This window comes from Penicillium riverlandense (assembly GCF_028828495.1).
Source record: "Penicillium riverlandense strain IBT 135883 chromosome Unknown utg000001l_segment0_segment0, whole genome shotgun sequence".
NCBI classification, from domain to species: Eukaryota; Fungi; Ascomycota; class Eurotiomycetes; order Eurotiales; family Aspergillaceae; genus Penicillium; species Penicillium riverlandense.
This window is the reverse complement of record NW_026643194.1, coordinates 990,145-1,016,987: the sequence shown is the minus strand read 5'-3', so window position 1 is coordinate 1,016,987 and position 26,843 is coordinate 990,145. Positions and strand designations below refer to the sequence as shown.

General features: G+C 54.4%; 12 protein-coding genes across 12 annotated transcripts; 5 read left to right on the top strand and 7 right to left on the bottom strand.

The window, feature by feature from the left end:
- Nucleotides 1-15: 15 nt before the first annotated feature.
- N7474_000421 (aldo-keto reductase) lies at nucleotides 16-1,106 on the bottom strand (the record flags this gene model as incomplete). Its single annotated transcript, XM_057191836.1, has 2 exons — nucleotides 16-881; nucleotides 938-1,106. The coding sequence occupies 2 exons, from the start codon at nucleotides 1,104-1,106 to the stop codon at nucleotides 16-18; spliced, it is 1,035 nt and encodes a 344-aa protein (XP_057056789.1).
- A 413-nt stretch (nucleotides 1,107-1,519) lies between these two features.
- Nucleotides 1,520-3,599, bottom strand: N7474_000420 (putative flavin-binding monooxygenase; the record flags this gene model as incomplete). Its single annotated transcript, XM_057191835.1, has 5 exons — nucleotides 1,520-1,648; nucleotides 1,703-2,156; nucleotides 2,220-2,755; nucleotides 2,816-2,922; nucleotides 2,981-3,599. The coding sequence occupies 5 exons, from the start codon at nucleotides 3,597-3,599 to the stop codon at nucleotides 1,520-1,522; spliced, it is 1,845 nt and encodes a 614-aa protein (XP_057056788.1).
- Nucleotides 3,600-4,317: 718 nt separating this feature from the next.
- N7474_000419 (uncharacterized protein) lies at nucleotides 4,318-8,530 on the bottom strand (the record flags this gene model as incomplete). Its single annotated transcript, XM_057191834.1, has 5 exons — nucleotides 4,318-6,544; nucleotides 6,599-7,412; nucleotides 7,462-7,667; nucleotides 7,716-7,834; nucleotides 7,892-8,530. 5 exons carry the CDS (start codon nucleotides 8,528-8,530, stop codon nucleotides 4,318-4,320), a joined length of 4,005 nt encoding a protein of 1,334 aa, XP_057056787.1.
- An 832-nt stretch (nucleotides 8,531-9,362) lies between these two features.
- On the top strand, nucleotides 9,363-10,235 carry N7474_000418 (basic secretory family protein; the record flags this gene model as incomplete). Its single annotated transcript, XM_057191833.1, has 1 exon — nucleotides 9,363-10,235. One exon carries the CDS (start codon nucleotides 9,363-9,365, stop codon nucleotides 10,233-10,235), a length of 873 nt encoding a protein of 290 aa, XP_057056786.1.
- Nucleotides 10,236-10,431: 196 nt separating this feature from the next.
- Nucleotides 10,432-11,625, bottom strand: N7474_000417 (mitochondrial 54S ribosomal protein mL44; the record flags this gene model as incomplete). The annotated part of the gene is made up of 1 exon (XM_057191832.1): nucleotides 10,432-11,625. The coding sequence occupies one exon, from the start codon at nucleotides 11,623-11,625 to the stop codon at nucleotides 10,432-10,434; it is 1,194 nt and encodes a 397-aa protein (XP_057056785.1).
- A 267-nt stretch (nucleotides 11,626-11,892) lies between these two features.
- N7474_000416 (uncharacterized protein) lies at nucleotides 11,893-12,269 on the top strand (the record flags this gene model as incomplete). Its single annotated transcript, XM_057191831.1, has 3 exons — nucleotides 11,893-11,915; nucleotides 11,973-12,155; nucleotides 12,218-12,269. 3 exons carry the CDS (start codon nucleotides 11,893-11,895, stop codon nucleotides 12,267-12,269), a joined length of 258 nt encoding a protein of 85 aa, XP_057056784.1.
- Nucleotides 12,270-12,424: 155 nt separating this feature from the next.
- Nucleotides 12,425-13,682, bottom strand: N7474_000415 (ribokinase family protein; the record flags this gene model as incomplete). The annotated part of the gene is made up of 3 exons (XM_057191830.1): nucleotides 12,425-13,242; nucleotides 13,297-13,557; nucleotides 13,610-13,682. 3 exons carry the CDS (start codon nucleotides 13,680-13,682, stop codon nucleotides 12,425-12,427), a joined length of 1,152 nt encoding a protein of 383 aa, XP_057056783.1.
- A 397-nt stretch (nucleotides 13,683-14,079) lies between these two features.
- capA (adenylate cyclase-binding protein) lies at nucleotides 14,080-15,863 on the top strand (the record flags this gene model as incomplete). The annotated part of the gene is made up of 5 exons (XM_057191829.1): nucleotides 14,080-14,126; nucleotides 14,226-14,478; nucleotides 14,530-14,831; nucleotides 14,883-14,968; nucleotides 15,019-15,863. The coding sequence occupies 5 exons, from the start codon at nucleotides 14,080-14,082 to the stop codon at nucleotides 15,861-15,863; spliced, it is 1,533 nt and encodes a 510-aa protein (XP_057056782.1).
- Nucleotides 15,864-16,596: 733 nt separating this feature from the next.
- On the bottom strand, nucleotides 16,597-18,884 carry N7474_000413 (uncharacterized protein; the record flags this gene model as incomplete). Its single annotated transcript, XM_057191828.1, has 2 exons — nucleotides 16,597-18,573; nucleotides 18,624-18,884. 2 exons carry the CDS (start codon nucleotides 18,882-18,884, stop codon nucleotides 16,597-16,599), a joined length of 2,238 nt encoding a protein of 745 aa, XP_057056781.1.
- A 584-nt stretch (nucleotides 18,885-19,468) lies between these two features.
- On the top strand, nucleotides 19,469-20,179 carry N7474_000412 (uncharacterized protein; the record flags this gene model as incomplete). The annotated part of the gene is made up of 2 exons (XM_057191827.1): nucleotides 19,469-19,480; nucleotides 19,529-20,179. The coding sequence occupies 2 exons, from the start codon at nucleotides 19,469-19,471 to the stop codon at nucleotides 20,177-20,179; spliced, it is 663 nt and encodes a 220-aa protein (XP_057056780.1).
- Nucleotides 20,180-22,808: 2,629 nt separating this feature from the next.
- On the top strand, nucleotides 22,809-23,497 carry N7474_000411 (uncharacterized protein; the record flags this gene model as incomplete). Its single annotated transcript, XM_057191826.1, has 2 exons — nucleotides 22,809-22,935; nucleotides 23,019-23,497. Coding segments are annotated over 2 exons (606 nt in total), but the record flags the coding sequence as incomplete, so codon positions are not given.
- A 59-nt stretch (nucleotides 23,498-23,556) lies between these two features.
- Nucleotides 23,557-26,760, bottom strand: N7474_000410 (exocyst subunit SEC5; the record flags this gene model as incomplete). The annotated part of the gene is made up of 2 exons (XM_057191825.1): nucleotides 23,557-24,321; nucleotides 24,373-26,760. The coding sequence occupies 2 exons, from the start codon at nucleotides 26,758-26,760 to the stop codon at nucleotides 23,557-23,559; spliced, it is 3,153 nt and encodes a 1,050-aa protein (XP_057056778.1).
- Between the last annotated feature and the right edge of the window lie 83 nt (nucleotides 26,761-26,843).

Sequence of the window (26,843 nt, the reverse complement as noted above, 5' to 3'; positions counted from 1 at the left end):
CAGAATACTATTCAGTTACTCCTCCAATGGGGGAGTATCCGCGAAAGCATAGCCCGACATTGTCTGAAACCGCTCGGCAATAACACTCTTGGCCAACTGCCGAACAGACTTCTCTTCTTCATCCGACAAAGACACAGACAAACTCCCCAAGTTCTCCTCCAAACGATCAATCTTCGAAGACCCGGGAATGGGGAAGATGTCATCGCCCTGCTTGAGCAGCCAAGCAAGCGCCAACTGCGCCGTGGTGATCCCCTTCGTCTTGGCAATCTCAGCGATCTGACCCACGACCCGAACGGTTGTCTGAATATTCTCCTCCCACAACCATGGTAGTATTCCGCGCATATCTCCAGGCCCAGTCACGTCCTCGCGCGAACGGATCTTTCCGCTTAGCACACCGTTCCCCAGTGGACTATACGCCACAACCGCAACGCCCAGTTCCCGCGCTGTGTCTAGCAGTTGCGTCGTCGGCGACTCGATGTCTGTGCAGAATGGACTGTACTCCACCTGCACACATGTGATGGGATGCACGGCATGTGCGCGCCGCAAAGACTCAGCGCTGCACTCGCTCAGCCCAAGATACTTGATCTTGCCGGCATTCTTGAGTTGCACCATCGCTTGCATGGTCTTCTCAATCGGAGTCACCTTGTCCAGGCGGTGGATATAGTACAGATCCACGTAGGGCAAGCCGAGGCGCTCAAGAGATATATCGATGCATTGGCAGCAGTATTCTGGCGTCGAATCGATAGTGAATCCCTTTAATCCCTTTCCGCCGGGGATGGGCTTGATCCCGAACTTAGTCGCCAGGAAGATATCCTGCCGCTTGCCGGGGTTGGCTGCGAACCATTTCCCCAGCAGCTCTTCGGAGTCGCCGTACTTGTTGGCTGCCCCAAAAATGTCAATTCAAATCGGTGAATCCTAAGTTTGGTGCGTAGCGTACCGGTATCCCAGAATCGCTCTCCCTTCTTGTATGCCTCATCCAGGAATGCAAGTCTTTCGGTGTCAGCAGGCGGCAGGCCGTATGTCCCACTGATTCCCATCAAACCCAGTCCCAAACGAGGGACCAAAGGCCCGTTTCGGCCAAGTGGACGAGTAGGAAGGACGACCATATTGGTTGCTTATACTTGGTATCGGTAGACTGAGTGATGAAATGCTGTTGCATAGTCGAATTGACCATTGCGTGTCAATTCATGATATTTATGTCTACAAAAACTCGGCAATTGCGGCGGAAGAAGTTGTTCTCTGCATGAAGTTTTGTATACTGGCTTTTAGATGTGGGTCCCCGTGTTTTGTTCCGCCGAAGTCTCTTTTATCTCCACCGGCTATCTCCGCTCCTGATATGGTGGCGGCTATACACTGCCGTACATACTGAATGTTTTGACTAGTTTCACCGATTTCACACTAGTCAAAACATTTGATTCCTTCTCTAATGCCTCGTGCACCCAAATCTCCTTAAATAATACGCAGGTACCCTCAGGATGCATCAGATCTAGATTAGAAAACCTTAATACATAGCTCTCTCCTACGACTGAGAGGTCAACCCTTCCTCCACAGCTTTGATTTGAAGCGCCAGAAACTTCGAGTAAATACGGCACAGAGCAAGATTGCCGCCCATGAACCAGAAACCAGGGTGACCGCTGGGACGCCACATCTAATGAATACCTTTAGCATAGATTCCAAAAGCAAAGAACGAAGAATAACTTACTGCGTTAAGCTCACCCTCCTCATCCAAATCCCAAACATCCTTACACCGATCCGCAACCTTATCACCCAGCACTTTGCGCACGGTAGTCCGCATGTTGTCATATCCCGTAGCCAGAACAACGATATCAGCATCCAGCGTCTCGCCATCCGCTAGGACCAGCTCGCGCGGACCAAAACGCTCGATACCCCGTGGGCTGTGCTTGACCTTGATCTTGCCGTCAATGATCAGCTGGCTGCAGCCGACGTCTATATAGTACCCGCCGCCGCGAGTAAAGTACGCGCGAGCAATACCGGCGCCGTCTGGTCCGAAGTCGAGCTGGAAGCCGGCGTCACGGAGGCCGTCGAGCGTTTCCTGGTCCGCGGCGGCGATGCGGCGTGTTAGGTGCACGCTTAGTGCGAATTGGACGGGCCAGGGGAGGCTTTCGCTGACAATGTCGCATTCTTCTGTTGGGGGACTGGATCGAGACAGACAATAGTGAGTTGATGCTGTTCCAGAAATAAGTGGATGAGATACATACCCCCCATCTTCATGAAGACCATCGTGGAGCATGAACACTCCCTTGTCCGCGGTTAGTACATAGGTTCCTCTGCGCTGTAGCATGGTCACATCTGCGCCGTTCTCGTAGAAGTTCTGTGCGATATCGTGGCCACTGTTGCCAGTGCCGACGACAACGACTTTCTTTCCGCGCACATCCGTCTCAGAGGCATCACAGTGCTGGCTGCCATGATATACAGTCCCCTGGAAGGATTCCTGCCCCTGGAAACTTGGAATAAGCGCCTCGCCTGAGTGTCCAGTACACCAAACAACATGGCGTGGACGCAGCGTTCGTCGGGATCCATCCCCGCGAGCAACGATTACCGTCCAATCGCCAGCGGTGTCGTTGTAGTCGGCAGATACAACCGATGTGCGCGTCCAAACATTCAATTCCATGAGGCTTGCATACGCTTCAAACCAGTCGCCAAGCTTGTCTTTTGGAGTGAACTGCGGCCAGTTCTGGGGGAAGGGCAGGTAGGCCATGTGCGTGAATTCGGCTGGGTCGTGAGTAACAAGTGTCTATTTTGAAGCATATTAGCCATCAAACTCGAACTAAATAGAATCTCCTAAAACACTCACTCGGTATCGATTGCGCCAATTATCACCCACGCGCTCATTCTTATCCACAATCAAACACGACACGCCGAGACTCTGCAGCCGCGCACCCACATTAAGCCCAGCTTGGCCTGTCCAGTCATTAATTAGCATAGATCTCACACCCACATCTTTCAAGGACCAACGAACCAGCACCAACAACCAGCGTCGCAGGCTCCTCGTCCAAAAACTCCGCCTGCCTCCGCCGCCGCTCAATCCAAGTCCCACCCGCTACTCCACCAGGCATAGACTCTGTTGTCCCCTCAGTCCTGCGCTTCCCCAGCGGCTCCTCAACGCCCTTCAACTCCTGTAGCGATGTATACACCGCGTAGGCCTTCCAGGGCCCACTGCCATCCGCCTGTGTCAAACGCAGCATCCCCGTGCCGCGGCCGACGGCAGTTTCGAAGAAGAACATGGCTGATACCCAGCTCAGACCGTCAACCACTTGTTCGCGCTTTGGTTGGAATTGGCCTTTGTCTTGCAGTCGGAACTTGGATAGTCGTGCGCGGCCCTGGTGCTTACGCAGGAATTCCTGGATCTGTGATGCGCTGCGCGTGGTGTGCAGCTCCCAGTCCAGAGCTAGCATGTCGCGCCACCAGGACTCGGGGTGGAAGAGCTCTGCAAGACTGAGATTTTCGGGATGAGTGAGCTGTGACTCTAGGTTCGTGAGCCATTGCTGCGCGACAGCGCGCGGGTCGGCGTCCGAGCTAGAGGGCGTCGAGGGCAGTTGGACGATGTGCTGGCAACCGCCTGTCAAGGTCGTCGCCATTTTTATTGATATTAGGACCGGACTTGCTTCAGCGAGAGAATATTGTAGATCTGCGGTGTTGGATTCTCTGCTGTGGGCAACCGCCTTCTATAAATACCGTTCCTCGCTGCATTGCGCCAAGTAGAACACGAACCGCAGGGCAATTGAGCCGAGTGGACCACGGCCTGTCTCCGAGAAATGAGGGGCGCCTCTCCGAATAATCCAGAAGAATCATGGAGAAAGGGACACCGATCAGTGGAGACTGACGATCGGACTTGTCTGCGTGAAGACACTCGGGGTAAAGCCTGCCGAGACGGCGGGCAAGTGAGCCGAGGCGGGTATGTCAGTCGGGAAAATTACTAGACTAGGCGTTCTGAGCATGCGGCTATGCACCAAAATGATAACTATCGATCATGTATGGAGAGACCGGCGAATCAAACTAGTGATACGTCTCACTCCGCTCAATTATTTCGAACTGTGTACCCTGCTCATGGGCAACGACAGTGAGTGATCGGTGCAGCGGACATACTGACAACCCACTGACAGAGAGGAGACTGGCAAGAACAACTTTTCCACTGACTATATACACTAAGTACACTCCGACGGCGCCGTCGGGTATAAAAATAAACCGACAAAGAAAGGAGAAAAAGCGCAAGAAGAGGACATATACATGGGGTGTGGACACCCCGCGGCCCAGGCACTACCGAGCTGCTGCATCGCCGCCCCAGGAAGGTGGTGCTCACCTACTGATATTTTGGCGGGCCATGAAGTAGGTGAGCAAGTTAAGGGACCCTTCCTGAAGCGGCGGGGCGAGATTGCGAAGACGGTCGCCGAATTTGGAGTTGATAAGGGCGTTCAGCTCGGTGGCTTGCTTGCGAACTCCGGGTCGCGGGTGTCTCAGCTGCTCCGACACAACCGCTCCAACCTTGGACAGGGACTCGTCGGGGATGTGCTCGTATTTGGCCGGGAGGATCGTCTGGTGGAGAGTCGAAAGTCCGAGGATGATCGACCGGTATGCTCCTTCGCTCTTCAACGCTTCCTCTCCCATATTCATTCCCTCGATCACGCCGTCAATCACAGCCTCCTCCGTCAAACTGTGATCCACCAGTATATCCACCAGTTCTTCCATGTATGTCACAATGTGCGAACTCGACTCGTAGTGCCGACGAGCCCGGATCACCGCTGTCAACGTCCGCTCAATGCAAGGATGGAAATTGGCAATGGTGCATGTGAGCATGGCGCGGATAGTCACCAAAATCTGGGTCTTCACGTCTTGATCTTTTCGGTCTGTGGGCGCTTTCTGCAACTCCTTCAACAAAGCATTGACCATCGAGTTGTATTCCAATTTGTCGGGAATGATCGTTTCCTTGTGGTAATAGAACAGCGTCTGTAGCTTCCGGTATCCAGAAATATCCATCGTGTCCGACTTGATGCGCGCCTGAGCCTTGCGTATCATGTCAATCGCGTTTGCGGGATCCTTTGATCGTGGGCTAATGCTCCTATTATCGTTCCATTTGCGGCAACGACCGGCCGGATCTTCGCGCGAAGACTTGGCCAGGGACTCAAACGAGCGTCTCCTTGCCTCCGAAAATCGAGCGCCTGACTCATTCACGGGCACTTCTTCCAGGGCTTTTGGTTTTGCCGCAGATCGCGGTGCTGCAACTACTTCAGCAGCTTTGCCGGTATGCGGCATCACATTCTCGTTGTTGCCAGTGTTTGCCCTAGTCGGAGGAGACTGCGCAGCCGCACTTGGGAGTTCGACCGTCACAGGCGAAGGGCTGTCTTGGCTGATCTGGGACTGGTGGGTGGGTGATTTCAAGTGTGTTTCGACATTCATGTGGTCAGAGGCAGGTTCCTCGTCAGGAACCAACGCAGGAGTTGCTTTCTTAACAGGAGTCTCCACGGAATCAACCGAGATGTCTTTCGCGGCAGCCGGGGCGCCTGCATCTCGAAGCTTCTGCTGCGCCAGGCGGAATGGCGTCAGCGCAGGAGTGGATTTCTCCTTGGGGGTGAAAGCATGGCTGGAGGCATCAGCCTCCGCCGCAACGGGACTCATTGGGTCCTCGTAGATAACCAGGGAATCAGGCTCGGGCCTGCCAGCGGTTTCGGGGTCGGACGCAAGTGCTGATTGATGTAGAGTGGACTCAAAATCCCGTTCGCGGGCGGGTGTCACGTCAACTGGGACGCTCGGCTCGTCCAGCGGCATGGGTTGCAACTCATCTTCGTTGGCATTGGCGACCTCGTGGCCAGAACGGGGTTGTTTGGGATGATTAAGGTGTGGGTGAGAGGCAGATAGCGGGGGACTTTCCAGCACAATGGGGGCCGGCTGGTCCTCAGATCCGGCCGGGAGTTCCAAGTGGTGACCATGGACCGAGTCATTCGAGTCACTGCGAGCACGGCTCGCAGCCAAGAGGTGGTCGTGGGACTTAGACTTGGAGAGATCAAGTTTCCTTGGTTTGCCCCTGGTAGTATTGGTTCCCGGGTCATCATTGTGAGGGCGAAGGCGTGGAGCATTCAAAGTTTTGGACGTAGGTGTCGTCGCCTTGGGTCGAACGGTTCTGGGAGAACCGGCGCCCCTTGAGGGAGGACGGCGGGAAGCGTAGGGATCCGCAGTCGCAGGACGACTCAGCTCTGCTCGTCGAGGTTTCATGCCAGGACGCACAGGAGCCGATGAAAGTGAGGAAAGCGGAGCGCCCGTAGGCACGGTGCGCGTCGCGGACGACTTGGATGCGGGCTCCGATGGCTTTGAAGTGCTGAAATTCGTGTGGGCCGACTCGGGGCGAGACGGCATCTGGGCCCTTTTTCGAGCGGCAATGGCTTCTTTCAAAGCAGAACGGCCGGGTGTGGACGCTGTACCACCAGCAGTGGTCCTTCCTGACGATACGGAAGCCTTCTGGTTGGCATTTGGGTTGGATGGATCTTTCTCCAGGAGATTCCGAGATTTCGGATCAAGTGTAGACATGATACTAGATCGAGGGTCAGCAAATGGAAGGTATCGTATAAGAAGGGGGGCAACATACGCATCGGCCTTATCTGGCCATACATCGTGGAATATCCAGAAAGTGCTGCGCATGGCCTCCCGCACAGAGGGGTTGGCATCGCCCAGTCCTTTCTTAATGGACTTTTCCACAAGCTCAAGGCCGCCACCATGTTCAACCGTGCTTTTCTGTCGGGACTGTCGACTAATCAGAGTTCGAAGCCATCCGGCAGCAAACAAACGCAATTGTAAGTTCTTGTCCACGGATGCCCAGTGAACATGTTGCAGAAGGCGGTTGGTAAAGGTCACATTGCTGATCACAGCATCGACCGTGACATTGCCGTTCTGGGCGGAGATCTTTTTCAGAGCTGCACAGACTTTCATCAGGTTTTGCATAATAATTTCCACCATCGGGTCAAGTTTGGGACCACAGCATCGAGCAACGTCCTGGATCAAAAGGCACCCGGCCGTACACATGGTTGTTCGTAGAGAATTGACTACTTTCAAGATGCCTTCCAAGAGGGCTTTAAGAGCAGCCATGTAAGTCTGTGAGAGGGCGTGAGGCGCATTGCCACAAGTTAGTCGTCGGAACAGAATGACGTTCTTTTCGCGCTTCATCCAGTTGTCCTCCGATTCTTTGCCATCAAAGCAAGGGAGCATATCGCGTACGAGATCATCGATCTCTCGAGCCGAAGATACTGTGAGCGGTTCAACACTATCATCAGACGAATCCTGGGCAGCTGAAGGCTCCGCCGGGGTACGAGGACGATGAATGGTGCCGGCCTCTGCATATCCATGGGAAGTAGTGGGTCTGTCAACGTGGCTTTTGGAGGAGCCGGGGCGACTCTTTGGTTCGTCTGCGTATACAGTTAAAACGGGGCGTTAAATGAGGTGGCGGACACGTACCATCATCATCTAGTTCCACTAGCTTTGAACGTGAAGACATCACCGAGATCGGCCGGTCAACGCGGGAGACAGGTCGTGTAGATGAGCTTTCCGAGTCGGTCGAACTGAGACCAATTCCCGTGATGATCGCATTGGCGATCGACTTCCTCACGCCTCGAGCAACCAGCTGCTTCTGTAGGTCGGATTTCGCTCGCGGGGGTGCAGTTCTGTGGTTTGTTAGATCGGCCAAACTCCAAGAGGGTGAGATTACATACCGGAATAGTTCAATAACGACTGCCCGTGCCGTATCGCGGACAGAGCTATCTGCGTCCTCTAGACAAGCAACCAAGGAAGGCACATATGTGCGGAAAAGGAGACCATGGTTCTTTGTCATCTGCGCACATCACTCCAGTCAGACACTTGTGCACCAGTAGCGGGAAACAAAACTTACATTCGAGAGCCAGAGCATGCTCATCTCTCGAGCGCGGGGGTTTCGACCCACCAGCGCTCCGTCGAGGACATGAAACTCGACATCGGCACTTGCTGCAGGCCAGAGCTCGGTGAAGATCTGCGCCGACTGAGCTCGGACGCGCTCCTTGTGGTCGCCGAGTCGTTCCACGAGTGTGGGGTAGAAGTTGCGGGCTTGGCTGACTACCAGTTGCTGCTGGTCTTGGATGAACAGCCGCTTCAGAAAGTGACCCAGGGTTGAGAATCCCGCGGTGAGCACTGAGTAATGCTGCGAGTTCAAAGCCAGTCGCAGGGTTTCAAAAATGCTGGGGATGGCGCCTTCTGGAACATTCTTCTGTTTGATGTCGGACTTGAGACTCGTCAGGTGGGCGACCCGCGTGTCAACAGAGACGTTAGGGTTCTTGAAAGCTGCTAGGAGCTCAGCAGCCTTGGCCTCCATCTTCGCCGACGACAGATTGACTTGCACTTGGTTCAGCACCAAAAGGGCATAGATGAGAGTCAACGTGCACACGTAGAAGAAGGACTTGAAGGGGCTGAGAGCGATGATAAGGGTGACGAGAGAGAAGCGACGGGGGAAGAGTTGAGTGGAGGAGAGTTGACCTTGGAGCTTGTCACTATCCATGTTTGAAGTTTGAAAGATCAGCAGCAGATCAGGAAGCCAGAAACACAAATGGACAGGGGAGAGAGCAGAAGAACGCGAAGCACGGGGGCCGCGAACGATAAACCGACAGCATGATGGGATAGGAGGAAGGAACGTACCTGGAGGTGGGAGTGTGTCGAGTCCAGAGGAAGGAAGGTGTTGGGGGGAGTGAAGACGAGAGATGGAAGGAAGAGCGAGGGACCTGGCGCGGGGAGAAGAAAACAAAGGGGCGATAAGCGACAGCCGCCAGATAAGCGCGGGTCCGCTACGTAGACGATCAACACTATAAGAGCTAAGAGTGCTGAGGCATTTGTTTTGTGAATGGGAAATAAGAAATATGCAGAACGGCGTTGGCCATCCCTGTGGTGGTGCCGCCCAACCGGCCCAGAAAGCGGTGTTGATGTTGCGGCGGTCGCAAGGGCAACTCGGATGTGTCTGGGATGCAAGGACCTATTCTGTTTGTTTTGATTTGTTTTCTTTGTTTCATTGTTGTCTCTTGTTTTTGTTCTCGAATATGATTTGTTGTTTCCGCTAACAGTTGTTGCCATTGGCTGGTATACCTTATGTTGTCCCATGGGTAGATACCAGGGATTTCTGTTGCCACTGTTGACGGATATGAACGCACCAAGATCAAGTGTAATTAGTGAGTCTATCCGATCACCAATGATTACCCCGTCAGCCCCCACCATCGGCATTTGTTTCATCCTACTCCACCTCCAAGGGTCAACATTCTCTACACCACCATCCAAAGTACAATACACAACCAGCATTCTCCTATTTCCTACCCTCCTTTTAACACTCCCCTATCATCATCATGACCGTCTCCCCCGCCCCTACAGCACAACCGAACCTCCCACCCCCCATGAACACCGCGAACAAGCCCGTCGCAAAGCAGAATCCCTCAATCCCCAAACCCAGACTACGCCTGCACGCGCAAGCCCTTCGACACCCGGGAACGAAAGCCTTCCTAACCAACGTCCCCGACATATCTGAGCCCTTCGACACAGCACTAAGCGTAATCGTGGAGCACCTCTACACATCGCACAACCAACAAGGCGGCCCATCCTTCAATCCCTGTATCCCACCCACCCGCTCTGTGACATTCATCCTCCGCGACTTCCAAGGCCTAGCACATACCAACGGCACCGAGCTAGATGACGACCACAAGGAGATCCACATGTCGCTAGGCTGGCTGCAGAACACGGGGTCGCGGCCTAGCACCCGCCGCGAGATACTGGGGGTTCTCACGCACGAGCTGGTGCATTGCTACCAGCATAGCTCGCCGCGAGGCAGTGGGAAGCCCGGTCCGCCGGGTGGCTTGATCGAGGGGATTGCGGATTTCATTCGTCTCAAGGCGGGCTTTGTTCCGGCGCATTGGAAGCGGCCGCAGTCGTCTAAGGAGCGGGCGGAGAAGTGGGACCAAGGGTATGAGCACACGGCGTTCTTTTTGGCATGGTTGGAGGATGTGAGGTTTGGCAAGGGCGCCGTGGGTTTGGTGAATGATAGGTTGGGGACGGTGGGTTATGCGGCTATCAATGGGGTGGGTTTTTGGAAGGGCATTTTTGGGAAGACCGTTCATGAGCTGTGGGAGGAGTATGGGCAGTGGTTGGATGCCGGGCAGGGGCAAGGGCAGGGAGGGCAGGGAGGGGAGAAGAAGAACTGGATAGAGAAGATTGTCCATCGGTAAGGTAGATAAGTGATAGATTCATTTCTATATACCAGCGCTGTGGGGGGAGAAAGGGTTAAGGCCGGAAGAACATAGGAAAGGAAAGAGTAGATAAAAAAGACACCAGATGAACCAAAGGGATCAGAATTCCCATAATGTACAGTATCCAATCATGCAAAAAAGAAAAGACTCTTTAATCGGCAGCCACCGGACCAGTTTAGACAATCACCTCACCCAGGTCCACATGGACGGGCTTCCACGGCGCGGCCTCGTCCTCCTCCATCGCACTGGGGAGGCGCACATTGAGCGGGCTGTAGAGGTACCATCCCTTCAGCGCTGCCACAGCGGCTCGCTCTCGGGCTTCACCCAGACTGGCGCCCTGGCCTTCACCCAGCTTGTCCTGGCCGGAGAAGATGCCCACCACAAACACGGGATGTCTGCTCTTCCGACCGGTCTCGGCGATGACCTTGGCAACGGGGCGCTCGAAGTTCTCCCGCGCGCATAGCCGGGTCAGGTCCCGAGTCGGCTGCTCAAAGTTGAACAACTCAGCCATGTTGAGGTGTCGGGACAGAAAGTGTTGCTGGAAAAACCGCTTGGCGGCCGGACGGCCGGCATGCAGGTAGATCGCACCCATGACGGCGCGGACGAAGGTGGCGCTCGCTTGATCGGCAGAGACGCCCCCCGCGGCGGTTTTGGCGGTATCGCCGAACTCGTTGTCATAGAAAATTTTGGAGGTGACTGTCTTCCTCCAGTGAGGCTGGCTCTGATATGGACGTGGTCCGTCTTCTTTTTCTTGCAACTCGGTGCCCGGGGCAAGCCTTTGGAACTGCAGCAGGCCGGGGTCGACCTCTCCGCCGGGACTGGCCGCGTGTTCCACGCCCCATTCCCTTGTCATGGCAGTTAGGGTCTTGGGCCCAACATAGGCATACATGGAAGCGAAGATGACACTCAGTGGCAGACGAGGGTAGGTGCAGATGAGGTGCTCGGAGGTGTAGTAGGTAAGAAGGTCGTGGCCTAGTGTGGAGAGCGATTCATTGTTGAAATTGGGGTCCTGATCCGCGGAGGCATCCACCAATGTTCGTGCGAGGGTCTCGTAGGGTAATCGAGAAGGAAGGTAGAGTCGGGCGTGGAGGGCAGCAAGTTTGGCGGACTCGTGTGCGGCGTGCGTCGGAGGAGAGGGATACTTCAATTGGTTGGGTCGCGAGTGTGTTCTGCGGAGGATAGTCTGGAGTTTGATCTCTTCGAAGGTCTCGTGGTCGGCCTCCGCGGTCGAGGATTCTGGCTGGACCACAGCCGCCGCTGATGATTGACAGCGCACGGCATTGTAGAGATGGTGCTGCAGGTGACTACCAGTCCGGGCCCGCGTCGACAGGACCGAATTGCTCCATCGTTGGAGCTGCAGCCTCTTCATTGGGGGCGGGACGGACAGGGCAGCCTGGGAAAGAAGCCTGGGCGAAGGGGTGGATGCAAAAGGACGCGGTCAAACACGCATTGATTAATGGCAAGAGAAAAGAGAAAATGTTCCCCCGAGTCACGGGATCTGGTCGTGTGAGTGGCGCTAACCCGTGTTGGGTATAGTGGCTTGGCGCTGACTTGCCTTTCCTTCTGACGGTTTGACCTCTGCCCCGTCCGTCTCCGTTGTTCCTCCCACATTCACTGCAATTGCATCTCAGTCACAATGGGCGGAGGTGGAAAGATCCCGTGCGTGTGATATTCCTCATTCAGATGACATGGAAACTGACCCATTCGTGCCCACAGGTATCCCAAGGAAGTCTGGTCCCCCGCTGGTGGGTGGTATGCCCAGCCGGCCAACTGGAGGGTCAACACCGCCATCATGAGCGCTTTTGTCATTGGTATTGCCGCCGTGACCTGGGGCATCAGTGCCGACCGCGAGCGCCGAGATCGCATGCCCGAGCCAGGCAGATTCTTCCCCAGCCGATAGTGAGCCCATCACCTTCCCCCCTCCAAACCATGCCAGTGTGCTGATGATCTACCCCCTTTAGCTGGAGCAAGCAGATCATCGAGCACGAGAGGCAACAGAAGAACGACTCATAGAGAGCTACGGCCAGCTGGAGGAGGATTTACCAGCATTCCGCGACCTTTTCTTTTCTTGTGTTGTCTGTGATATCATTTTTCTGTGGGATGTACGACAATAGAATGGCGTTCCCTCAATCGACCATTTTTGATCAATTGGTCTGCCGAGACTCGTTCTATGTTCTAAATAATCGCTGCGTGTACAGACGGAGTCGTTCCGTGAATTCAGACTGGTTCCACAATTCCCTGCCATTTCCTGCCCCGGATATCTGCGGCACCCCAATCTGTTCCACCACGAACCCTGCTGCGACGGTGGCGCAGATGAGCGCCAGGAGCAAGTCCCGTTGCTGTCCCCAGGCATCCACTTCCTTCCTCCAGTTTTCCGACTGTTCCAAGACGGAGTCGATGACCTGGAACGGTGCACGACCCGCACTCACCATTCCCTGAGCCAATGCCCCTAGAAACGAATTGCCCGCACCCGTGGGGTCGAGCACAGCCGTAGTGCCCGAGGAGTTGGGCTGATGATATGCCGGTAGCCAAATCTTTTGGTTTCTCGAGTAGGCGTAGCTCCCGTCCTTTCCAGCTCTGATAACCAGACAGCCCTTCCCGTCCGGTCCAACGCCGGAATCGAGAATCTTTTGGACCAATTCGGTACTTTCTTCGGTCCAACCAGGCTGGTCAAACATCATCCCAAGCTCTAAATGATTAGGGCTAACCACATCCACTACCCGGTTGGCTTCGAAGAACTTTTCCTGCTCCTCTGGTGTGCAGAGGTCGGGCACCGGCTCCCAGACAAAGATAGGTCGGTTCGAGGCGTGTGTGGTGGATGGGGCTTGACCCGCTTGGTGTAGCGCATCTCTTCGGCGCAGAATATCTTGTACAATTGAAATGCACCGGGAGGCAGAGCAGACCATATGAAAGGTCCGCGACCACACTTGAGTGTCTGAGAGCATTGATGGCTCCAGCCTCAACTTTGGGGTGAGATACTTAAAATCTGCGAATATATATCTTTAGGTCCACACTGCTAGTTACCAACTAAAAAGCATACCTCGTTTCTCACTGGGGTGATACCCGTTCCATGCCCTGGTAGTCAGCCTGCTGTGGTCTTGTCGGAAAACACAGTCAGTGTTCCATGACTTGATCGCTTCCAGGGCTTCTGGTGGGAAATCAGAACCCATGTCCACGATCCAGCTCACGGACCGGGCATGCGCAGGGCCTGCTACTAAACGGGCACCCACTACAGCGAACGATGCGGCTCCGCCAAGGATGTTTTTCACTCCGGGCCTGGAGTCGCCGAAGTCGATATCATCTGGTACGCCATGTGTGAGCGTTCATCCGTAAAGATACATTGTCCGACATACCGAGGATGAACATTCCCAGAGTGCAGAATTCGACTGGGGTATGTTGGTCGGGAGAGGTCTTGGCTTCAGCCATGGCCATTTGACCAAGATAAGGAACAAATAATTGGGAATCTATCAAGTCTATAAGAGAGAGAGAGAGAGAGGAGGAAGTGATGGAACGTGATAAGGTAGGTTCGCTGTGGATAAGCTGTTACATACCATACGAAAGATAGAAGACTCTCTGGTGGTATTTGAGCACGTTGCTGTACCGTACTGTCACAGAGCTCAGCGACAACTTTAGCCGTCAGGAGCTCATGTTCATCCCATCCATTCTTCCTTTCTGTCTTGCTGCCTAGGGACTAGGCTGCCCATTTCCCAGCCCTTATAGCGGTTGAGATCTGTTCAATTGAGTCTCATCTCTCACCCCTTCTTCAAACCAACTGTCCCCGCCCCCTACCTGAATCTCACCTCCGAGCTACGTGTACTACATCATGGCGACCCCCGCCCCTATGCACAACTTCACCACTCTCATCAAGCGGTATGCTCCAAGGATCCTCTCCCTATTCTCGTACCGCCAACTTCACGCTATGAGGGTTTTATCCCGTGCTCCTCGCTGACAATGCATGTGTCTCGACAGGCTTGAGGCTGCCACCTCCCGCTTGGAGGATATGGCCATGGCGGTGGAAGGCCCCAGCTCACCAAAGAGCATGGGCGTCTCTACACCTCCACCGCCGGCTCCTCCTGCACCCCCCAAGGCGGTTCCCGCACCAGCCGCTCCAGTAGCGGACCCAATTCCGCTGCAGATCCAAGACTTCGACGCACTGATCAAGAACGAGGTCCAGAAATTTGTGAGCCTGGGAGAGGAGATCGGTGGATTGGTCGCGGAGCAGGTGTGTCTGATTTAATCAAATGAAGAGTTGCATACTGACTGACTTATTCAGTCGAAAGCAGTCCTGCAAGCGTTCCAAGCCGAGCGCACCTACCTCTACGTCTCGACAAAGGCCAAGAAGCCCGAGCCCCAGCCACCAGAGCTCATGACGGATCTGCACAAGGCCTCGGATGGCATTAACAACATCCGGGAGTCCAACCGAGCGTCGCCGCTGTTCAACCACTTGAGCGCTGTTGCAGAGGGAATCGTCGCCCTGGGATGGTTCTTCGAGATGAAGCCCGCGGCATTTGTGCAGGATATGATGGGTGGAATCGAATACTACGGCAACAAGGTGCTGAAAGAATACAAGGAGAAGTGAGTGCAAACTTATGCTTCCACTAAATCGCGTTATTAATGATTTGGCAGGGATCGTACGCACGTCGAGTACATTCAAGCATACTATCAGATCTTCAAGGGTCTCGCGGCTTACCTCTTGAAACACTACCCCAAGGGTCTGGTGTGGAACGACGAGTCTGGGGTTGATGCGCTGGACGCCTTGAAGCAGATCAAGAGTGGAGGAGCTCCTCCAGCTGCTCCAGCTCCACCCGCTGCTGCAGGCGGCGTGCCTCCGCCGCCCCCTCCCCCCCTGTGCCATCTCTCAACGTCTCTGGAGGTGGCGGCCCACCGCCTCCCCCTCCGCCGCCTGGAGCGGCATCTGCACCGGACATGGCGGCGGTGTTCGACCAGCTCAACCAAGGCGAGGGTATCACATCGAGCCTGCGCAAGGTCGACAAGTCGGAGATGACGCACAAGAACCCCAGCCTGCGCGCGGGCTCGACGGCACCAGAGCGCTCGAGCTCAGTCCGGGGCAAGTCCCCTGCGCCGAGTAAGAAGCCCAAGCCCGAGAGCATGCGGGCCCGCAAGCCGCCGCGCAAGGAGTTGGAGGGCAACAAGTGGCTGGTCGAGAACTTCGATAACCCGGGCGAGATCGTCGACATCACGGCGCAGCAGAACCACTCGATCCTGATCTCCCGCTGCAACAAGACCATCGTCAAGGTATCGAACAAGGCCAACGCTATCGCCATCGACAACTGCAATGGCCTTTCTATCATCGTTGACTCGCTCGTCAGCAGCCTCGACGTCATCAAGTGCCCCAAATTCGCGCTGCAGGTCGACGGCTTCGTCCCCACCATTCTTATGGACCAGGTCGATGGCGCGACTATCTATCTGGGTCAGCAGAGTCTCACCACGGAGGTGTTCACTAGCAAGTGCGCCGCTGTCAATATTATGCTCCCGCCCAAGGAGGGTACCGATGATGATACGAAGGAGTGCCCTGTTCCTGAGCAGATCAAGAGCTACGTCAAGGATGGTGTGCTGGTCAATGAGATTGTCGAGCATGCTGGGTAGAAAGGGCAAGAAAAGGAACGGTGTTGGGCTGTCCCTAGCCTTGTTTCCCCTTTCCTGCTCTTACCGTGTTTTACTATTTTCCTGTGTCTGTCAGACTTGAAAATCTTTGCTGTTTGAACTGCAGTATCTAGCGTTTTCTGTAGATATATATCGCCAGAATACATGGTCATCTTGCCAAGTTGTTTGGGGTTACTTATTCCTAGTCTTGAGTGAAGCTACTGTCCTACAGTTCTTACGATGGTATCATTCATTGTGTATGGATTGATTGACGATGTAGTTTGATTTTCTGTACAGTTATATCCGCAATTACTCACGACAAAACCCCATACGACAGGGAGGAGAACTTGAAGAGGATTCGATGATGACGCCGGTCCGTAAATGCTGACTTGAACTAAGTATAGTTTGATGACCGGTGCGCCTGGCGTGGTCTGATTCATGAGTCATGTGTGTGTGATAAAGATAGAGAGAGGGGCGATATACCCGCATCGGAATGAAGACACCCTGCGCTGCAGTGTCGTTGAGGTTGGGGGTTAGTAGGCACGGTGATATGCGATGGGCACCGATACTGTCTTTATACCGTGGAGACAGTAGGCTGTGTGGAGATGGGAGAAGTGTGGGGTCATACCCAAGACAGGGTCGGGCATGAATAGAGGAGATATGAAGGGTCTGCCGATTGCTTGTAGAGAAATCGGGCTGGGTGGAGAGTGGAGAGTGGGGAGTGGAGTGGAAGACACTACCGAGTAGATGTACTCGGCTTCGTGCCCTGGCCCTGACGCTCCAGATCGTGCTTGTGCACATCCAAGCTTCGAAGCCGTTTGGCAAGTAAACTCTCACCGAAATCAGGACCTTCGCCCGACGGTGAGAAGGGGTAGCCTCCGTACCCGACATCCCCCTTGTTGAGCTTGTTATACATGTTACTCTCGGAGGAATTGGGAATTTTCTGCGCGACGTGCGCGGGACCCAGTACATCCCACTGCGAGGGAAGGTCACTTGGCGAGGAGAGATGTGGACGAAGAAGGGGTGGGACTGTTCCCTGGCCGACACTCCGTCTGCGGGAGGCCTTTTCAATCGCCGCACGAGCACCGGCGGACCCAAGGAGCGTGGAATCCCGAGTGGGTTTGTATGGACTGTAGCGGGGTTCCGGCAGTTGGATCTCATTGCGCAGGCTCTCCTTGCCGTCGGGGACTCGGTTTGCGAAGACCACTCGGATGCTCGAATGGAGGAAGAACCGACCGCGCGCGGGGCAGCAGATGTTCAGATGGACGAGATATCGCAGGACAGGTTTATCCTTCGGGTCTTCCGAGGTATTCAATGATGCTTCTGGACGGTCAGTGCCGAAGTTCTTTCGAGCACTCAGCGGCATGTCGAGGATTGGCCCCGCCGAGTAGCTTCGCTGCCGGATGAATGTCTTGGTACCGGGCTCCATGTCGCTCAAATCGTATGGGACGAGGAACAATTTGACGGCGGTCTTGTGCGGGCTCTTGATCATGATCTGCAGTTGGCCCTGCTGCGGGATCCGGTAGCACCCTCCCGGAGGACACTTGGGCGACTCTGCGCGGCGGCTCTTCTTTTCCCGACGACGAATCGTGTCAGCATCAAGGACTCGAGTCGAGTTCGCGTCTTCAGTGGCCACGCCTTTGTGAGTTGTGGCTGGACTGGCGCGTCGTCTACGACGCCGGGTTGTATTCAACTCGTCTCTGGGTAGAGAGTTCTCCAGATCGATTTGCCCAACGTACGGACTTGGATTGTCGTCCGAGATAGAGCGCCCACTGCCCGAGGTGGGATAGCTGTAGAAGACAGCGGGGAAAGGCACGGTCACATGCGGCGGACACTTCAAGTGGGCTTTGCATTTGCCTTTGCCTAGCACGCCGATTTGGGCTGTGAAATCCAGCGGTTTGGACGGGTTCATTGACATCCGCCCTCGAAGAATCGATTCTTCATATGACCCCACCAGCGGGGCGTGGGGTTTGGCAGAGATATCCGTGGCGAGAGATGGTCTTCTCGCACGCGAGATGGGGCTCTGTCCCGATGATGCAAGTTGAAGACTGTACGCAGAAGTCAATGACCGACGAGGAGAACTAGGCTGGAGAGAGAAGAGATCTTCCCGTCTTCCGGGCGGACAGGGGCTGCGGAGATGGACGCCCCGGGAAGCCGGAGGCGACGATTCCAGATGTCGGAAGGACCCCGGGGGCAATGTTCGGCGGCGATTAGCCCTATCAGAGGGCTCAGCTACTTCCACAGGATCAATCCGTGGCGAGAAGTCCAGATCGGTGTTGTTGGCCTGATGCACCAGGGGACTGGTCGGAGTTTTGAGAACGTAGCTTGAGGAGAACGATCCCAAAGAGGGTGCTCTGGAGCGAGTTTCCACTGCTACTCTCCCTTCGCGGTAATCACCGGTATTTGGCCTGCGCAAGGGTGTCGGAAAAGCCGGCGTACCGAACCATGGCGTAGTCGGGGAAGTGCTGAGGAGGGGAAAAGGCGAGGCATTCCTTCGCTCAGCGAAGAGAGCTCGAGGGGATTGCGGAGGGTCTGCTGTGGCGCCTTCGCTGAAGTCGCCCGAATGCAACGCAGAGCGAGGTCTCTGGATGTCGGCCGGCGATCCCAGCTCCTCTGATCCCTTCGGGTGTTGCCATTCAGATGCTTGCTCTTCCACAGGCTTTAGTTCGGACAAAGTATGCGGCATCCCGTGGTCGTGTGAGACCTCGGGTGACTGTTCTGTCTGTCAGTTTTGAGTCAAATGGCGTTGAGCGCCCTACATACCCCACGCTGCAGCCTCCAGGGCGACGACTCCTTAATTCGATGAATGAGTTCCTCGCGTTCATTCGTCCACATCTTGAGTGGATTCAGCGCCGTCGGCTGGATCGGTCCTGCCGCTGTTTCCGCTACCACCAGAGTCTCTCTCTGGCCGTGGCCTTGGCTGCCTGCCTGAATCAGAGGGGACCCCGGGGCCTGTGATTCATGGTCGTGATCCTCGGACCACCGGCTCTCCTGCCGGCGATCCGGATCAGTAAAAAGCGGCATTATGGCGAGCTAGATCGGTGGATTCGCAGCTGACATTGCAGGAGGTGGACGTGGCGAGCGCCTTTTGCCTCGAGCAGCGTTATCGGGGTGGGGAGAGGGGGATGCGGTGTAGGACGAGAGTGAGGGGAGTGACGCAGAGAACGCAGGTAATGGGAGTAGCACTAGTTGACGACAGGGGACGACAGGGCCCACAAGGGAAGTATTATATATGGCAGAGAGAAAGCAGAGGGAAGTTCCGGAGTGCAACACTGCCGTTGAAGTCATCCGCATCATGTCATCGGGTGGGTCCGTTTCGATCGGTACGGTGAGAGCGGTCAGGTGTTGTAAGGTATATCTAGGACAGATTGATCGTATAGGTTAGGCGCATATACTATCATGATAGATAAATAATTATTATCACGTACACTCGCGATTTTGTGCTCAGGCTGCCGTTTTCGAAGCCTGGCTTACTGAACTCAACGCCCTCCCTAAGGCATCAATATTGCCATATTTGTACTAGACCGAATTCTTGGCCTTCCCCGCCACCCACTAGTTAGCTAGCTCAGCTACCGACCTACTCTTTCGTCGAGTCACGATCTGCAACAATGGACAGCCAGGTATGCTGCCCTCGAAACTACGTAGTGAATGTCGCTCACGGCTGGTAGAAACAAATTGTCAGGCCGGATCAGTATCAGGATGCTCGAGCCCGTCTCCTCCAGCAGGAGAAAGCGGCGACTCGCCTGCTGCAGGAGCTCGCGGTATCTCGCCGTGAGCTGCCTATGGTGCGCATCCACGACCCAGCTCGGTTCCAGTTTGATACGCCTGATGGAGTGAAGAGCCTGGGGGATCTGTTCGACGGACGCAAACAGCTAATTCTCTACCATTTCATGTTGGAACCCCACGAAACCGAGGTCTGCGTGGGGTGCTCATTCTGCATGGACCATATTCCCGACCTCCGCCACCTGTGGAGCAGGGACACTTCTTTCGCCGCCGTGGCTCCCGCGCCCTTGTCTGAAATCACTGCGTACAAGGATCGGATGGGTTGGAAGTTTCCTTTTTATAGCTCTGCGAAAACGCGCCAAACGTGGGCTGAGGCCGAGGCACAGGGAGAGACTATCACCTGGAAACCTGGAAACGGCTACTTTGGACTCTGCTCGTTCTATCGGGAAGGTGACGAGGTATTTCACACCTACGATACCTCATCTCGAGGCTTGGAGATCCTCCTGTCCACGTATCACCTGCTGGATATGACCCCGATGGGCCGGCAGGAAGTGGGAAATGGAATGAACAATTTCCGCCGTCACGATGAATACTAAACTGGTATAAATAATTATTGGATTCATTAATAATATGCAGGGAGAACATGTTTCGCGGAAATCATGACAAAAACGAGAAACAATAATTCGAGCTGGACAACCGGAGGTCAAGCAGAAGCATTTATCTGCGGAGCTAACGGTCTACACTCTGATCTAAGTCTGCCAATTAAAAGCAAAAGTTGTCAATTTAACTGCAGTTTGCTACCGGGCATGAACGAATGAGCCCAACTGTCCTCTGTAAACGTCTTATATGTACAATGCTTGAGCAGGTTAAAGAACCCGAGTCAGAAGGCGAGTATGTCATAGCAAACTTTTTTAACGTGGATGTCGCGGATTCCGGTCTAGAAAAAGGATTTCGGGCAATAAGGACACCGTACAACATGGTGCATTTTTGGTCTAGCTGTTATTTTGCTCCGATTCTGAGCGAAATTAGCTTTTTCTTTAAACATCACGTGACTATGACGTGAAGAATGCCGAGCTCTCCGTTGGAAGTGTGAGCTCAGTTAATCCCAACAGCTCTTATGAGTAGTCAAGGCTCCCAACTTGTTGCGGTTGTCGTATGCTTGCTTGTTTTTACAATAACCACAGTTGCTCTCCGATGCTATGTGCGGATCAGACTAACAGGGGGCTTTGGGGCGGATGATGCCCTATCAGTGGCCTCATTGGTATGTCTTCAACCGAAGATCACCTATTGCTCAGCCCAGGACCTAATAATGTGGGACGAAGATACTTTTTGTACTAGCCTCTGCCTGTCTCCTTGCTGGAGTTGGAACTGGTAGTTTCGGGCACAGGTGGCCGAGTATCTCTCAACCAACGCTTGTTCTGGGCTTGAAGGCAAGTGCCCCGGAGTTACCTGAACGCCCTTGAACCTCTCTCAGATATTTTCTCAGTTACTCTTTATATATGAAATGGCCTACATTATAGCAACAGGGTTGATCAAGTTATCCATCACCCTGTTTCTCCTCCGCTTCACCATCGAACGCAAACATACCTTGCCTCTATATATCGTGCTCGCTATACTTCTCACCTATAGTGTCTTTCTGCTGTTCTTCGCTCTGTTCCAGTGTGAACCAGTGTCCGCCTTTTGGCGCCTCCATGGAAACTGCAACAGAATTGGGACAGTAAAGGCTACCTACGCTCACTCGGCCATTATTAGCGCATCCGATTGGACAGTCGTCATCTTGCCCATATTCATTGTTCATCACCTTCATGTGGGATTTCGTACAAAAATTTATGTTGGGATTATTCTAACGCTCGGCTCCTGGTATGTTGCAATAAGCTCTCCTAGCTGCCCTTAGGGAGAAGATTTTCGCAAACTAACTCTCACGAAACAGTGCCAGCATTGCCACCCTGACAAGATTTGCGTATATTCATTATCTCATTGACCCTAAAAATCTCTTTTTCAATACGGCCCTCGTTATTACTTCGCATTTTGAGGTTGGGGTAGCCCTTACTGCTTCATCAGCGGCGACTCTTCGACCACTACTCGTCCGTTTGAGAAGAGGGTCATATAGTAGCCACGGCCAGAGCCAGGAATCAGATCAAAGTTATCTCAACAGGAGTGAAACTGTTGGAAGATATCCCCGCCGTGAACAAGCTGATGAAATAAATGTTGAGCTTGGCGAATCAAGCCAATCCATTGAAAGGCGAGATTCCGATATGATTGCTATCCCACCAGCCACACTTTAGCTACGGGCAATTCATTATTCGGCTTCAAGAACGGAATGAATCCTGTATGTGTTTGAAGTGAAATTAACTTTATTCTGTAAATAAAAACTTACATACAAGGTGTTTTTAACATCCTCGGCGAAACACTCAAACCAGGGCTGTTGCATGAGATCTCTGGTGAGAAACCAAGCCGGCACAACGTTTTAATCAGATGCGCTATGAAGCGTTGAGTGTCACCCGTATTGCATAACCTTCTCGACTTCATATCGATCACAATAAACTCGGCAATTTCATGCTCTGCGAACATTCGTAATAGACACAGAGAGAAATAATAATCCATAGCATGCCAGAAATGTGCTATCAGAAGACCGAAATGGCCATCTCAAATTAACGTCAATATTCGAAAAGGACAGGAAACCCCAACCCTGACCCGATTGGTATCCCGTCAGATCACCCCCATTGGATAGATCTCAGAACTTGTTAAGCCCAAAGCTTCGCATTTGGTCTATTTTGAACAGGAACCGCTGGATATCTAACGGGTGGATATCATCAACATCATCCACATTTTCCATTTACCCTCTGGTCCACACTGGACGGGCACAACATATGGATGGTTCTTTCAGTGTGTTCGAGTATCCGAATCCGCTAGCGTGGACCAGGCATTCTTAGTCTTCTGCCGGATCTCTCGAACAGTCTGAAGTCAAGAACTTCGCTCTTCAAAAATGCTATGCCTCCGCGTGCTCAATATATTCTAGTGATCTTAGCAATGGGGCTCAAGACAGTTGAAGAATGTAGGCTATAACCTACATGTAGTCCTAGTGTAGCTAGTGTAGTCTCGAGAGGTACCTTGCGTAGCTTATCTCCGCTGCCGCGCTCGGACAACTTTTTTCTCTCACCACCGCCCGCCACCAACATCACCCATCACACCCCCATCCCAACTCCAGATTGGCAACAATCAGGCATCATGCCCTCCAAACGCTCTGCCGAGTCGGCCGCAGACAGCCGGCCAGCCGAGCCCCCAGCCAAAAAACGCAAGGGCTTCAGCGTCGGCCCAGCAAATCTGCCCGACGGCACCTATCGACGGAAAAGTGAGTAGCACCCACTTACTGCCTCCGGTTTTATATGTTATGTGACGCCAGGACTAACCGTGTTCGCTTGTTTGCTCGCACAGCCCAAAAAATCAAAACGGACCTGATCCAAAAAGCCAAAGTGAAAAAAGCGTACGCCAAGATCAAAGCCGAAGAACGCGCCTCTGCGCCGACAAAATCCGTCTACGAGAGGGAGGAGGAGGGTGGAAATGAGCAGCACGACAAGGAAACCAGTCCAGAGATCCACCCTGAGCGTATGGCTATGCTGAATGAACCGGCGCCAGAGCCAGAGCCGGAGGCGCGCGCGGAGCGACGTCGGCCGCGCGAGAGACAAGATAGAAAGAAAGAGCGCAGGCCTAAGCGCTCGGCGTTTACGAAGGAGATGGAGATTGCGAAGCAGCGGAGGATGGCTGCGGAGCAGCGCGAACGGGAGCGCGAGACGAAGCAGAAGGAGCGCGAGGCTATGGCGCGTGCGAAACGGCCGGACCAGTTTGGGAAGCGGAGGCTGGGGAGGGAGAGTTCGGCGTTGTTGAGTCGGGTGCAGCGGATGGTGGGACAATGAAGACAGTTCAAAAGTTGTGATACCCTTAATTAACATTCAACGTTGCTAGTTTGCATTATCTATGAATTCGTAGATGATTTGGATCCTCCGCCACTTCCACCACCTCCACCTCCACCGCCGCCACTGCGAGACTTCTTGAAGCAGGCGAACTCGCCCTTGGTGCGGTCTCGCAGTCTCTTGAGGACGACTCGCATCTCGCCCAGCTCGGCTTGGAGTTTCGTGCGCGCTTCGTTCGTGGTGCGTCGGTCCAGTTCGACATAGATCTGGCTTTGGATGTTCGATGCCTCGTCGGACGAATACTGCGATAACGTCTGGGCGATGAACTCCGTGTCCAGTGTGGCTTGCATCAAGGCGGCCAGGGTAAATGTCTTACGTGCGCTGAACGCATTTAATAGAGACGTGGAGATTTGCGCCAAGAGATGCGTGAGGATGACGTACAGCAGCGATCCCGGGGCGTTGGACGGGGTGCGGCTGGAACTGGCGGACACGGTCGAGGGGATCGTTGTGGATATCTCGGTGTGCACCAGCACGAGGGCCAGCATGGTGGCATAGACGTAAGGGCGGACCTGGTCTGGCCGGTCGGTGGACGGCACCCAGTCGGGCGATGCGATGCCATTGGCGATGATCTCGTTCAAGGAAGCGATGACCGGTGTGGTGTAGGACTTGAACAGCTGGTCTTCGATCTGGCTGAGCACGTCTCGGACTGTGTTCCCTTCTTCGGTCAACTTAACGGAGAACGAGGTCTCGAAGTTGGTGATTAGCTGTGGAACATAGTCGGCCTGAAGGGCCTTGAGGTTGGAAAGCGTCAGGAGAATGCGAACGTTCTATGGTGCTGTTAGTGAGCTGGTCAATCACCGGGGCCGACTCAGACTTACCCTATTCCGAGAGTCGACCGAGTTCGCCGCGAGAACAGACAGAGCGGCGTCATGTCCTAGACCAGACGTTGCGAGTCTGGAAAGAGTCCATTCGTCCTCTTCTTCCACGGGGGTGACACGTTCTGCGTTCTCGACGAGACCGCTGAGCGCCTTGTACACGCTGGACACAAACTGGGAACGGACCATCTGAAGCAGTTTTGCAGGTGGCTGCGTAACGACATCCACTGAGCCTGGCTTCGTCATGGCCTCCGAAATATACAAGATTTTCTGCATGCCGCTGAGAATGGTGCTCTCAAAGGCGAAAAAGAGTCCCGGCATCTTGGTCAGATCCCGCTTCTCCGAATCACGCGTCCAGTCTTCCAGCATCTTGCAATTCTCCGCGTCTTTACTCCAGGCGGCACAAGCAACACGCGCACACCGCTCCCTCGCGGTACTCACTAGGACCTTCAGCAGGTCATGAGGTTGCCCACCGCCGTTGACTGGGGGCAAGGCAGCCATGTCACTGGCGGCAGTCCCAATGATGACCAGAAATTTGCTAAGGTAGTGGACGCCACTGAGTGAGTTGGAAAACGGCGGCCAAAATGCAAAGTCATCCCAGTGCTCCCCGCGCTTCGGGATTGGGAACGGCAGATTCCTGGGATCAAGCTTGAATCGAGACTCCGTCGGTGTAACACCCCTGGACTCTGGGCTGGTTGGAGTGTCTGGGACCGGAGAGAAAAGGCTAGAGACATCTTCTGTGGGTGGTTCGGTGAACAAGGCAAGCACATTCTCCCGGATCAGATTGACCAGCTGCACAATGCCCTTCTCGAGCTCCTGGATGTTGCTTCTCGACAGTTGATGATGCTTGCGGCTCTCCCCCTCAAAGCCAGCAGGAAGAATCCGTTGTCGATTGCCGTCAATGAAGGACTGCGCCACTTCCCAGAAATCGAGGGCTTCACCGAGCAAACCGCCCTGTGACGATAACAGCCTGGTCAAGTATGCTTGAAGGCAATCCCAGAGCTCAATGACTTGATCTGTGTCCAGGCTCTCAGGAATTTCTGACGAGCCATCCCGGGGTGCTAAGCGCAGGTACGACGCCGTCGCCTGCGGCGTTGGTTTCTCCCCGCCGGCCAGCCTCCGCCTCAAAATCTCGATCTCCACCTTACATCGATCACAGAAAGAGGTGATTTTCGACTTGAGGAATTCAGAGCGGCTCTGAAGCCATGCCCAGATAGGGTTCTTCTCGACACCCAGTTCCAACAATGCTCCGATCAGCTCCATATGCTCTTCCAGAGGGCCCGATGCGGTGCTTGTGGTCGACGTCGTTGGTGCATCGCTGAGGCGCTTCCAGAGATCCCGCTTGAAGTCATTGATCTGTTGGCCGACCTCCATCCACATGCGACCCATCGCCAGGATCGTATGTGTCTCGAAGTCGGTCAGCTGTCGGCCACTACTGGAGGCCTGTTCTGCGATGTTCTTTGCGCGATTCGCCAGTGTTCTGGCCTTGGTATACTGCTCAAAAACAGCGTCATAGTCCCTTTGTTGGATGGCCTTGGAGAGATGGCTTCCGATCTCATATACGTCCCGGTTCTTCTCCATTGAATCCACGACTGCCTTCAACATCTGTTCCCGGTCTCGCCCTCCCAAAGCTGGACCCCACACCTCTTCTGCCTTGACAGAGGCTTCCACCAGAGGACCTCGGATGCTCCTCATGCCGTACTCGTTGTCCTTCGTGAGCGCATTCTTTTTCTTGCCCAGGGGTAAGGGGGAGATGCTTCGCTGCTGGCCCGATGGGGTGCGGACATGGCCGGCCGACCTGCGCGGTGCCAGAGTCTGTTCATTCTCTTGTTCTGTCCCTGGATTTTTCATTTCCGCGTAAACACTATCGATGGTTGCTTTGGCCCGCACGAAGCGCTCAAAGTTGGCTTCGACCAAGACCTTTAGCGATGCCGACTTCTGGTCGATGGAGTGCGACAGACGGTCGAGGCCACTGGTTAGCTCTTGAATCGAGGCCGTCGAGTGTGCTTGGGACAGGAAGAGCGCGGGCGAGAAGGACGTCGAGGAGAGCAGGTACCGGGACCGGCTGCCGCCTGCATCTTCGAGGGGCACTCCACGCTGCTTGAGGATGCGAAGGACGCTGTCACTGGTTCCTAGTGGATCTGGTTCGTCCCGTTTTGTTTTCTCTCGGGCCGCCTCCTTCCCATGGCGAGATCCAAAGCTCTTGCGCAAGTCGCTGTCGGTGCGTTCCAGCGCGAAGTAGCGCGACTTGCGTGGGCGGGATTTGGTCTTGGTGCGCTGGACAGCAGGTTCCTCCTCGACATCATCATCATCGTTCAATGCTGCCGGCCATTCTTCGGGGTATTCGGAGGGCAGGTTGTAGTGGCTGGCGACGTCCAAGTCGGCGGCCATGGCGTGGCGATGGAGTCAGGGAAGGGAGGGAAGGGCAGGAGAGAGGAGGCAGACAAGAGGAACGAAAGAGTACAATGGTGAAG